This window comes from Camelus dromedarius, chromosome 10 (assembly GCF_036321535.1).
Source record: "Camelus dromedarius isolate mCamDro1 chromosome 10, mCamDro1.pat, whole genome shotgun sequence".
NCBI lineage: Eukaryota > Metazoa > Chordata > Mammalia > Artiodactyla > Camelidae > Camelus > Camelus dromedarius.
The window spans coordinates 49708019-49721194 of NC_087445.1; the positions used below are offsets into that span (position 1 = coordinate 49708019).

Consider the following 13176-nt stretch of genomic DNA (forward strand, 5'->3'; position numbering starts at 1 on the left):
GCTGATGAGAAGATCTAAAGGCCCAGGCCCATGCCTCACTTTGAACAACGCTGAGGGCCATCCCAGCTCTAGAACTCCTCTAAGGTCAGCTGCGGCCTCAATTGCAAACTTCGGATCAACTTCTTGCTCTGCCCAATCTGCCAGCCTCACTTCCTTACAGTGTATTTCCTAAGCTTATTCTCTTACAAACCTTCTGCATGCAACTCTCTATCCCTGAGTCTGTTAACAGGGAACCCAGCCTAAGGCATTATCCCATTTTACAGATGTGAACCTGGGAAGAGTGTCTCCAGAGTCCACGTTCCTAAGCATTTGATACTATTGCCTCTTATGAAGACAAAGGTAGGCACCCCCCTTGAGTATTTTCCCCACCTTATCCCCACTTCCACTGCCCCTTCCACAATTTACACTGCTCTGTCTAGACCCTAGGTCTCCACTTGCTGTGAAGATTAATAAATTTTCATTAAAATGTTGTCAGGAGGCCAGAAGGGGGAGCTCTCATGCATAAATCACTCACTCAATATAGATCCCAAGAAGAGATATACTCTGCATCTTGGGTAGGAAGTGACCCTACTTTACTACCACTAGCAGAAGGAAGAAAGATTTCTCCTAGCCTGGCAACAGCTCAGCCAATGAAAAGCCACTATACTTCAAATTCTCAATTTCCTCCAATGCATCTCTATTTATAACAGCCCCTCCCAACTTCCCCTTTTCTTCTATAAAAAAGTTTCCTCTCTTTTGCTTAACTGGACTTGCATATGGTTTGCCACTGCTGCATGTCCTGAACTTCAATTCTTTGCTGCTCCTGAACAAACCCATTTTGCTGGTAAAATAATCGGCTACTTTATTGTTTTAGGTTAACATTATCAAATACTGGCTTAAGCTAGAATTCTAAGCTTGAATTCCACTGAGAAAGAAGAAGGAGGGTGGGAGAGTGTTGCAATTCCATTAGAAAATGGATCTTTCCAGCTTCTTTCACCTCCTCATGCTGGGCTGGCCATCAGTCAGGCAGGCACAGAGGGTCACATCCAAGTGTGTGTGAATAACCTCTGTATGAGGCATCCATCAGTGTTCAAAGCTGTGGGACTTGTCAACTGAAATTTATGTCAGCTGTCCTCCCCTGATTGGAGAACACTTCCCTCCTGCTTAGCAAGCTCACGGGCTAACATACCTTGGCACACACTGAGAGGGTATTCTGGCCGCACACAGAGAGAAAGGCATGGGATGCACTAGGACCTCGTCAGACTGTTCTCACAACAGGATCTGGGTGTATCTTTACAGATTTTCCTCAACAGTAGGGAAATCACTAATGCTTAACTATATTATTTACTTTAAAATGTTAGCTCACTATATTCTCAACATTTTTCTTAATGTACATTCTTAGGTTTCTATATGAAAAGACAACCAAACTGTTGCTGGGCTAATCACTATTTGGTTAGAGTAAGCTTGCAAATACCATAATTTCCCTCTAAAATTAGTAAGCAAATGACTTATGATATCTTTACAAATGCTTTTGAAAATAAATAATAAACGAATAGTATCAGCTTTCCCATAATAAATAATAGCTTTAAGATGACTGCACCTAATGGGGAGTTATTGTTTAATGGGGACAGAATTTCAGTTTGGGAAGATGAAAAAGTTCTGCAGATGGATGGTGGTGATGGTTGCACAACAGTGTGAATGTACTTAATGCCACTAAACTGAATACTTACAAATGGTTAATGGTAAATTTTATGGTATGTATATTTTATCAAAATTTAAAAAAAAAAGCAAAGGTGGGGTTAAAAGATTGAGAACTGTTGCCATAGAAAAAGCTTTATAATGTGAGGGAATCAAAACAAATGGTTGGAAAGGATTTTTTTTTTTAAAAGATCACATCTGAGTGTGAAGTGTAAGTGCTTACAGTGTCCCATAGTTACCTCAATGATGAAGTTACAGGTGCCTCTGATTTTCTCTTTGGTGCTTGTCTTATATTTTTCTACATTTTCTATAATGAACATGTATTATTTTAGTAATCACAAAAAGAAATATATATTATTTTAAAATACATGAATAAGAAGAATATGTAACATGGGGTATATAATACCTCCCTCCCCCCAGTCAGGAAAGAAGTGAATAAAATGTAAGTTCTCTCAGTTCTGGAGGCTACAGGTCCAAGATCAAGGTGACGGCAGGGCTGGCTCTTTCTAGGGGGCTGTGAGGAAGAACCAGTTCCACGCCTCTCCCCCAGCTTTTGGTAGCTTGCTGGCCATCATCTGCATTCCTTGGCTTACAGAAGCATCACTCCATCTCTGCCTTCATCTTCTCGTGGGGTTCTCCCTGGATGCATGTCTGTCTGCAAATCTCCCTGTTCTAAGAGGACGCTAGTTACACTGGGTTATCCTACTCCAGTATGACCTCATCTTAATTACATCTGTAATGACTCTATTTCCAAGTCAGGTCACATTCTGAGGTGCTTTGGGTCAGGAGTTCAACATATGGATTTTGGGAGGACGCAATTCAACTCATAACAGGGCTTATTATGAGAACTAAATGGGGTAATACATTTAAGGGCCTAACGTAGCACCTGGCATATAGTGAGCACTGAAAACTATTAGCCATTCCTATTATCATGACATCTGTCATTATAGTAATGTTACTACAACCACCATGTCACCGAATTCTTCCTTTGACTGTTTCTCTCAGGGACCCGGACAGAGTCTGTACACAGGGCTTCTGTAGACGCTCCCATGGGATGATACACTCCCCTACACTGCTTTTCATAAGGAAACAGCTATTTTTTCCCCTTGACTTGAGGAAGTCAAACTTGCAAGCTTTGGAAGGCTAGGCATCAATTCAAACAAATTGCTAAACCACATTATTTTGATCTTTCAAATTTATCTGACAGCAGAAGGAGTAGGATTCTTCCCTGTGCTGTACATTATCTGCAGTCATTTGTGATTGTGTTTAAATAAACGGGGGAGAGCAGCCAAGCAGAACCCAAAAACACAACATTTGGAGACACTTGCATTTAGATTCAGAAGACCTAGGATGCAGATCTGATAGGCTCACCAGCAATACACAGCGGGACCCAAGCATAGCTACTCTGCCTCGCTGAGCTACAATTTCCTAATGCATTCAATCAACAAACGTGTTTCAAGGACTAAGAGCCAGTATTATACAAGGCATCAGAGGGACAGAGAAAATCACATGTCCCAGTCCCAGTCAAGAAGCTCACAGGCTCACTGTCCAGTGGAAAGGGGCAGACGGACACACAAATAACCTGGTCAGAGAGGGGACCACAATATCCTCCACTATTAACATGGGAGAGTCGTTTCTGCTCTCCCTCTCATGAAGCTCATGTGGTTGTTTGAATAGCAAGTTCCTTGCGGGGCAAACCTTATGTCTTACCCCTCCTGCCTGACCCAAGTCTGGCTTAGAAGGGATGCTGGAAATGCTAACTGAAGGAACAGAATATCTCAATGGTTAAGAACATGGGCTTTTGAGTTCACAGCCAGATTGGGCAGCTTTGAATAAACTCTGTCACTTGCTACCTGTACGATATTGGGTAAATCATTTATCTTTGCTCAGCCTATTTGTTTTGTTTTGTTTTTTTAAATCAATGATATGGTTGCTAATTATCTAAACCATTCAATCATTTAACAACTATTTACCAGGCACCTACTAGGTCCCAGGTACCTGGTTCTAAGCCGAAGCAATACAGCAAAAAACAAAGCGCGGTGAATAAGTAAAATAGGGTGCACGTCAAGTGGGGTAACTATTATGAAGAAGAACGAACCGGGTGGAGCTGCAATTTTAAATAGGGTGCCAGGAAGGCCTCACTGAGTAGCTGACACGTGGACAAAGATGTGACATCCGTGAGAAAATCAGACGCAGCTCACTGGGAGGAGTGTTCCAGGCACTTGGAATTACACATCCCCTGCTGGGTGGCTGTTTCGAGCATCACATTCAATAGCATGTGCAGTGCTCAGGACGCTGCCTGGGATGCAGGGGCTCATTAATTGATAGCTATTATTAGAATTAAGTTAATAAATGTAAGTGCATTGAGAAACGAAGGAGGGGGAGACTGTAAATGTACTCTGTGCACAGGGCTAGTCACATCGATGACTATTATTGTTTTTTATTACTCGCAGTTACCTCTAGGAAATGCTCCTTACGGTCTGAAGTCACAGAGGGCCCATGAGCAAATCCCTCTCCCCCTCAGGCCCAGGGAATTGAGCCCCAGAGAGATGCTAATGGGAGAGAATAGGGAGGGGTTAGGGTGCCGCAGGAAGGAGGAGCAAGAGCCTCAATCCCCATCCTAACACACACACATATCGGGGAGATTCCCACAACCTGTGTGAAACAGTGATGCCAGCTATTACAGCAATAATCTGGAAATTGAGATCAGCAGATTCAAGAACTATGGACCCTGTTAATACTTCTGTTGTCAGTTCTGATTATGGGGTAGAAAAAGTCTTTTCAGTTTATAGAAGTCTGGAAGGAGGCAGAGTAGGAGAGAGGGACTGAATTTCTTGATCATGTGTGGATTCAATCCCACAAAGTTAACTCAAGGTTCTACCTTCTGAGTTTCTACCAGGTGTAACGTGCCAGGTGAACTACTCTGGGGACCAGAGGGATGAAGACCTGTGGTCCCCGCAAATCTGGGAGCTACTGACTCACTGGAGGAGACAAATATGGCTCTCACACAGGCTGAATGCAAGAGGCAGGGGTAGGAGCAGAGGGCAGCAGAGTATAAGGGAGATGAGTCTGAAACCCTCTACCTGGTGTCGGGAAGGTGATGGATGTGATTAGGTTGGTGCTAAACCTAATGTAGAGATAACAGTTAGCTTACAGTGAAAGTCTCTCTTGAAAATGTTTAAATTTTCCATAATGACACGCAGATGTCCCCCAGAAGCAGAGCCTAGGACAGGAAATCGTGTGCAGGTGATTTATTACAGACACTTTCTCAAGAGAAACCTGTAAGGGACAGACGAAGAGGGAAGAGGCCAAACTCAGATGTGTCTTCAGAGCAAGCCTCAGCCTAATCCCGCGGGGAGCTCCAGAGGTGAATCCCACAGGTGTTTGACTACCACTCCAGCCAGTCATCATTGCTGCAGTTCGCTGGGTGGGATGTGAGTCCCAGGCACCTCCCCGTTGGGAGGCTCCAATTGCCCAAGGGGTGGGCTGTTAGCAGGAGAACCTGCACAGCTGGATGTGCTCAGAGGATGGGCAAACCTCACCAAACCCCTAAAAGGGATCCCAGGAGATCTGGCTGGGGCACCAACAGAATCTGCTGTGGTTAGTTTCTGTGTATGATGCTGAGTGGTAATTCTTAGGGCCATGGGATTTTGAGTGGCATGGAGCCAGACTAAAGGGAGGAACACTGGGAGGTCTGTGGGCAGATGCTTTCCACCTTTAAGGTAACTATCAAATCCCCAGAGTGAATGGTAGCAGGGAGAGAACTCGAAAGTGTTCCTGTATCTTTAATACAAGTTAACAGATTTGTTTATTGTTGAGAAAATTAAATGAGATAATATATGTGAAACAGACTGGCACTTAGGTATAGAATGATTGTTGGATGTAAGTCTGAATATTGATTAGATCCACATAAATTGTTTTTTGAAAAAATCACCACCATAATAGCAGTGGTAATAATAACAACAATAATAATTGTAATAGTAATGATGGTGCAGTTATTGGGTGCTAAACACCACTGTTATTTCTCACATAACCCCTATGAAGTAGGTTATATTTCCCTTCATAGATGAGGAAAGTGAGGCACAGAGAGGTAAATAATTTCCCTGAGGTCACACAGCTCTAAGTAGTGAACTAGGCTGTGGCCTCCTTTTGTCTGACTTTTCAAATTTGCATTTCCTGTTACAGTTCCTCACTGCCATGCCCCAGGCAATGGTGTGTTTTGTCGGAGTTTGTGGGTGGACTCCTTAGCTAGGGAATAAAGGGAGAGAGACTAAGTTCTCAAATCAGCTCCTATGTTAAGTTTTTGTATGATACAATTCCACTGCAACTCCCTGGGTCTGGGATGGAGACAAGTAGGGTGCAGAGGAAGTTCTAGAAGGGTTTGCTGTTGATTATGGCCAATGGCTAAGAAAGACTCATGAAAGGGGGACCTTAGGACAGGAAACCCTGAGTGGTGTCCAGAGCTAGCAGTTGGTCAATGGGATATGCCTTGTTTTCTAGGACATGCAGTAGGCACATCACACTCAGATTGTGGCAGATCTTCTGACAAGTTCTCTAGTGATCGTCTCAAGGATAAAATCGAGAAACAGGCAGAATCCTGAGAGTCCAGGGGATGGAGTCATGACTGATAAAATGACCAGCCCCAAAATGGTTCAAATCCTAAATTGGTAGAATTTTCTCTACTTCTAGATGGAGTTCCTAGTGCTCCATTTCTTGTCTCACTCAAATTCAACCTAAAAAAAAAAATCTACAGGCTAAATGATGACATAAGGCACAAATGGGTGGCTGGTGAGAAGCTTCTGTATTAAAGAATAAAACCAGGACCCCAAAGATCAGACAGGCAGGAGAGATGGGCCAACTTGAACAAGATGCTGTTTAACTCATTCGTGTGTGTGTGTGTGTGTGTGTGTGTGTGTGTGTGTGTGTGTGTGTGGTGTAAGTCTCCTCTTTGGATAAAAAAGTCAACTGCATAACTTCAGGGTCACAGTAGGGCCAGGAAACAGTGGGTGTGAAATAAGCGGGGCTTCAGCCAACAGTGCGGTTTCCCTGGACGAGGAGCTGGTTGACTTCCTCTAACCACCTGATTCCAAGTGCCTGGAGTGACTGGAATCCCACCAAACTAGCTTACTCTATGATGTCCTCTTTTCAGATAACATGCTGGCAGGGGGAGGAAGGAGGTAGTATTTGAATCTTGGAGAGAGATTTTTAAAAAATTTTTGCATAAAAACTTGAAGTTTAAGGGACACACTGGTGAAGGCTGGATTCTTGTTCTCCAGCAACAAATACAAATAAATCAATAAACTCTGCAAATCACCACCTGCTGTCTTCGTCACCTTCTTAGTGAGATCAGTTAGCGACAACAGCCATCAGAGGTGATGTGCCTGGACCTGAGGCTGCCAGCCTCTCCAGACAGATGTTAAATTGAGATGTCCAGACCTGAAGCTGGCTGGAGAGGTTGGGCAGAGGATGAAGAACAGCTCTGTTATTTGGAGGAACTCACGGGTCACCCTCTTTGCAGCTGTGATTGCTTCTACATGAGGTCTGCCAACAGGGAGTGAGGACGTATTCACAGGAAACACTTTAACAGGGACAGGCCCTCTTCTCACAATCAAAGATATTCCCAGAAGCTTCTTTCAGTTTCTCTATGGACAAGAGCTCTTGGAAGCCTCATGCCCCGACCCAGACCTGGGGTACATATCCTCGGTAACTTTCTGGAGCAATTATTACACACATTACATTTTCATGACAGGACGTAACAAGATTCTCCTTTTCAGCCTCTGTTACAGGCACCACAAAGTTAACGTGAAACATTTACTAACGGGGGAATACTGCTGGTCAGAGCCATCAGATCTTAGTCTGGCATATCCAAAGGATATATCCACTTTGAGGGCTGGTAAGTCATCCTTGTTTTAAGAAACTGATCACTCTCAGGAAAATTTAAGCTTTGATTTCCATCTGGATACTTAGCACATGTCCGTAAGCAGGCTTGGAAGGGTTATAGGTATAAGCTTGTCAATGAATTAAGTGCCTCTTTGGTAGAAAGGCCTCCTTGGAGGAGTCTGTTAAGCCACAGTATACAGCCCTGAGTGCTGGGGAGGGGGCAGCTGGCATTGTACCCTTGCTCCACGGGCATGGCCCAGGGAGAACCCGCAGACGGGCACCTTGCAGTTACCCACATATAGAGTTCTGCTGAGGAACTGAGGGAAAATCAAGGACAGCTCCCTCGTCTTTACTCCCATAAGTAGAATGGAGCCCTCCCTCCAAGGGCCTTGAGCTGACCCTGGACAGTGCCCAGCAACTGTTCATCTAGTGTCTCCCTACTGGGCAGGGAGCTCTTGAGGGTCAGACCCCGTTATTCCTCTCTACGCTCCCAGCTCCCAGCACAGGGTCTGCTAAGGAGCGAATGGATGGAGCAACAAACACATCTCTGCCAGATTTAAATTCAAAAAGAGTGTGTGTGTGTGTGTGTATGTGTGTCTGCATGTGTGTGCACATGTGCACATCTGACAGAGCTCCACTGGGACTCTTGTTAATAGTGGGAATTTTTTAGCCCTGCTGCAAAGCCACCAAATCAGGAGTTCTGGGGTGGGGCCGGGAAATCTGAATTTTTAATGAACCTCCCTGGGAGATTCTCATACATATAGAAGTTTAGGAATTCTTGCCCGAGATGAACCCTGCTGAGCTGGGATTCTCAGAATGCCCTGGGCTTTGGGGACCTAAACAGACAATTCTAACCTGAGTTTCTGGTGACATGTTTGGCAGAAGAAGGGTTTCCAGGTGAGAAAGCACTCTGAGATTTGCAGACCAGAGAGAAGTAATGACAGGGCCCCACATCAGAACCGTGCACTCAGGGAATCAGAGGTGGCAGGACCCTCAGGCCATTGGTGTGCAGGGAAAATACAGATCCTGTTTCCCAGTGTTCTCTGAGGAGGGTTGCCGGCAGGAGAGGTCCTGAGAAAAGGAAACAGAGCTGGTCTCCAAGCTAAGCCAGATATCTAATCTGGGATGCCTGGAAGAAACCTCTTCTTCACACACCAACGGGTGGCCACAGGTCAAGCTCCCAGGCAAGAGTACATACTGAATCAATTGAAATTGAGTCACAGATATAATTAATTTAATGTGTTCAAACGATTTCCCATATAGTAAACACATTGAATGAGGGTGACCCAGAATAAACTGTCTGCTTGAGAGTGGAAAAATGGATACGGGGTGTGCTGTATAATGAAAACCCTTCAGCAAATAGAAAATGCTTCCATTTATTTCTACCTCCTGTTCCTTTCCTTTCTAACTCTTTATTTATGGCTGAACTTGGCCTTCTGTGGTCTCCTTGGACCACAGGGACACTTTTTATTTTGTCAGAAGATGGTCTTTTCCCCCTGATCAGAACACAATTTTAATGAAACCTGCTTACAGCCTGGTGACAAGCACATGTTAACATGTGAAGAAGGGGATAAGGAGGAAGGGGTAAAAAGTGAAGAACTGTTTCACTATTGCAATTTCTTTCTCAACTAATGGAGGACTTGCACAAAGAGGAGGGAGACAGCACGTAGTGTGGTGGGGGCAAGGCAATCTGAGCAACTGTTCTGGCTAAATCAAACCTTCTTTGCATGTGATTTTGAAACTCCCCACCCATATCTCGGATACTCAACATGAGGCAGCTGAATTTGAGGATCTCTAAGACTGCTTTCAGTTCTGACATTCGCTGAATTATGAGTCACAAACCAGAGCAGGCATAAATATGTGTCAAGGAATTTCCCATTAAAAAGAAACTCATCTCCAAGCTGTATGAAGCATTCCAGGCAGCCTCATCTAATTGCTCATCAAGTAGGGATTATGTATTATTTGGCTTTGGTGAGAGGGAGCCCTTAGGAGTAGTTATAAATGCTCTCCAACTAAGATACATCAGGCATCTAGACAAAATGCCAAGTTCTAGGATTAGGAGAGGCTTCCTAGATTCTGTAGCTCTCTATCCAGCCGTTTCAATTTGGGATACTAGGAATTCACTCTATTCAGTAAGAAAAAAAGCATGAAAAGAGGACCCGAAAAAGTGTACCCACATGTTGAGACAGCTTTGCTGCAATGCTACAGGTGGGACTCCAAGCAAATCCCAAGCCCCTCTAAGGCTCAGCCTATGAGTTTGCACCACAAACAGAAAGCACTTCCGAAGTACTTGGTGCCCTTGGAGCCCTTCTGAGGTGGGGGGGTCTCGGGGATGCGGGGCAGACTGGGGAGGGGGCCAATCGCAGGGCTTTGGGCTCCTCCTGTGTTCACCTGAGAGACCCCTCTTTAATCTGTATTATGTACCAGGCACCACGTAAAATTTTATAACAAAAGGTTCTGAGGATAAGAAGATAATTTTGAAACCACTGGGCTGAGAAAAACCGTTAGATTTCCAGTCTGGGTCTCAGCTGTGCTATGAACACGGCCTTTCCTGGTAACCATATAGAGCCTTTACTTCTGAGCTGTGGGAGCAGATGCCCAGGCCTCAGGTCAAAAGTGGCTCTACTCAAGAATTTGGAAACCTCCTTCTTTTTAGCAAATCTCCATACTGCCCACTGCCCAGAGCAGTGGTTCTCAAACTCTAGCCTCCATTAGAATCTCCTGGAGGGTCTGTTAAACCACAGATAGCTGGGCCCCAACCCTGGAGATTCTGATCCAGTGGGCCTGGGGACAGGCTGCATAATTTGCATTTCTAACTGGATCCCAGGGGATGTGGCTGCTGCTGGCTGAGGTGCACTTGGAGAATCTTGGCCTGTGAGATGAAGGCCAGCATCCTTAGCTTGCGTCTACAGAACTGGGCTCCAATTTACCTGATCAGCCTCATCATCCTCCCCTTCAATATTCCAGACAAAGTAATTGTCCCTGCTGCATCCCTCCCCTGCTCACCATGCTCCTGGCTGGACCTCCAGCTCACTCTGCATGTCTAAGGCACAGCTCAAATGCTGCCGCTTCGAAAAAGCTTTCCCTGACTTTTTCATCAAAGGTCACAGAAACCCCTCTGGGCTCACACAGTCTCCCCCATGGTGCTGAGCACTTTTAACCTCTTATTGTCATTTGAGTCCAGGTTTCACCCTTGCACCTGGACCATGGGCTCCAGGATGGGGAGCCCATCTTACTCACTTTGGCATTCACATCATGGTCTACAGTCAGCACCTACCTGCACAAGCCCTGGCCTGTGAAAGCAGCAATTCAAGCCTGAGAGCGCACACAAAGGAACATGAACGTTTAAGGAATATACCAGTCAGCTCATCTTATCTACTCCTAAGACAGACTGATTCTCTAAATGACTCTTTAAATTAGAACAAAGGACAGCACTTCAGCCACTTCAACCTATTTAGGCAAATTGTCCTTATTTTCTGGGAGCAGAGTTAATGACAAATAAATCATCATGAGACGTAAGTAACTATCACTGATGTCCACTACCAGAGGCAGTATGATGCAGCAATTAAAAAGCTAGACCCAGATTTGAATCCCAGCTCTGCCTCTGATTAGCCCTGGTATTTAAATGCTCTGAGCTCCAGACTCCTCACCTTTAACAAGGATAACAGCACCTACTTCCCATGTGTGGCATACGGATGCAGTGAGACCATTACCACAATAACAACCACTAGCATCTACTGAGTGCCTAGCACTGGGCATACACCATTGAACCTAATCTACATTAAGTGCCCAGCACATGTCTAGCACATAATAAGCATCCAGGAAATAGTAGTGATTCTCATTATTGCTAATTTTCCCAATTTCCATGCAAGTCGTTATCCCCATTTCCCAGCTGAGAATCTTGAAGCTCAGAGCCAGTAGCTTGCTCAACAGATACTAGCAGTTTCACTTTGTAACAGCGGATCTTTATAACCACTGTGAGAGGGAGGTATTCCCATTTGAGGAATGAAAACTCTAGCTTGAAGATGGTAACTTGAATATGAAGGCCCAGGATTTGAACTTGATTTTGGGTGTAGAGCTGGCCCACCTTACCCCACCCCACTCCATCACCTGGTGGATTCTACCTGCTTTGTGTGCAGTCAACTCACTATGGCCTTTCTAACCCTAACCTAATTTAATCTAATAGATTGTAATATAATAGAATCTATGAGGGAAGTTACAGAGAAGCAGTTTCCCAGCGTGTCGGGGAGCACCACCGTACCCGCCCGGTTCAGCAGTCCCGCAGCCGTACAGCCCACAGGACGTTATCTCAATGATAGAGAAAATGCACCGTATACCAGACAGCCTCCTTGCCTTGTACATCTCCCAGGGGCACTAAGAAAAGCAAAGCCCGAGGGCCTGGGACTGACCGTGACCCCAAAGAAGTTGGTCTCATTCATGGCGTTGAGGATGATCCTGCCCAGCGTGTGGTCCGTGTAGTTGAAGTCCTGGATCCGCTGGTGCCGATTGCTGGCGTGCAGCGTCTCCATGGCCCTCTGCAGCGTCTTGGCGATGACCCAGATGCCGTCGTAGGCATACCCGTGGAACTTGCTGGGCCCCACGCCTGACCGCTTGCTGTTGTACTCCCTCTCATACTGCTGTGGTGTCTGGAAAACAAGGAGGCCACGTGAGACCTGGGACACCAAGTTACAAACCCCGCTGGGTTACCAGGCAGCTGACACTCTCCTGTGCTCACTGTGAGCCAGGCACTGTGCTTGGCTCTGAATGTGCATGATCTCATCTAATCACAACCACCTTGTGTGGTGGTACTGTTATTGTCCCGGTTTACAGATGAGAGAACTGACTCAGGAAAGTCAACTTGCTTCGGGCCAAGTGAGTGGCAGGGCTGATATCCTAATCCTGGCTGTCTGCATGGCTGGGGTGAAGGAATAATGCACCCTAATCAGGCCTCCTCCTGACATTTGGGGGTCTGGAGCTAGAGGCCTATGTACCACATGTCTAAATATTAAGTTACAGGGAAGCAAACAAACTGTTCAACAAAATATTTTCTATTTTTCCACCATAACGGGTTAAAGGAAGGTAAATATACCTTCCTAATGATCTGGAATGCCAAGTTTGCATTCAGAAGTCTGGGGGTCCTCAGAGTTTCAATCTGGACACAGCAGCACCGGGGTAGCTGGCCTTGCTGGGTGGCCCACCCACCCCTTCCCTTCCCACCCCACTCCATCCCACAGTTCAGCCAAGCTCAGTCCATACCTCCTCCCCCTTCCAGCATCAGCAGCCATTTGACCATCCCAAAGGCTCAGTCCTCCCTAAAGAGGCTCCTCAGGAAGTGGCTCCAGCCATGTGGGCTGGGAATTCAGCGCCTAGGAGGTGGAGGGAATGGGGGGTCCAGGTGGTCATGGCCCTGTGGCTTTATGGATTCTGAACCCCTTGGGGCCTGAGTGAGGTCCTCTTAGAGCATGGGGCCCAGGGCAGGGCCCAGTTGCCCAGGTGTAAAGGCCATTCTGACCTCTACATTGTGCCCTTCCCTTTTATCTTCCATAATATTATAGCATAACTCAGCATTGGAAAAAAATTTTTTTTCTTCTATTGAGCTGAATTTCATAAAAGAATTTC

The 13176-nt window shown here is 45.6% G+C and overlaps 1 protein-coding gene across 2 annotated transcripts in view; it reads right to left on the minus strand.

The window, feature by feature from the left end:
• Positions 1-13176, minus strand: part of GABBR2 (gamma-aminobutyric acid type B receptor subunit 2) — a 353289-nt gene that overhangs the window by 119002 nt on the left and 221111 nt on the right. For both annotated transcript variants that reach the window (XM_010977466.3, XM_031450080.2), the window contains exon 7: positions 11967-12203. In XM_010977466.3, coding sequence (XP_010975768.1) covers positions 11967-12203 — 237 coding nt within the window. The remainder of the gene's footprint in view (positions 1-11966; positions 12204-13176) is intronic.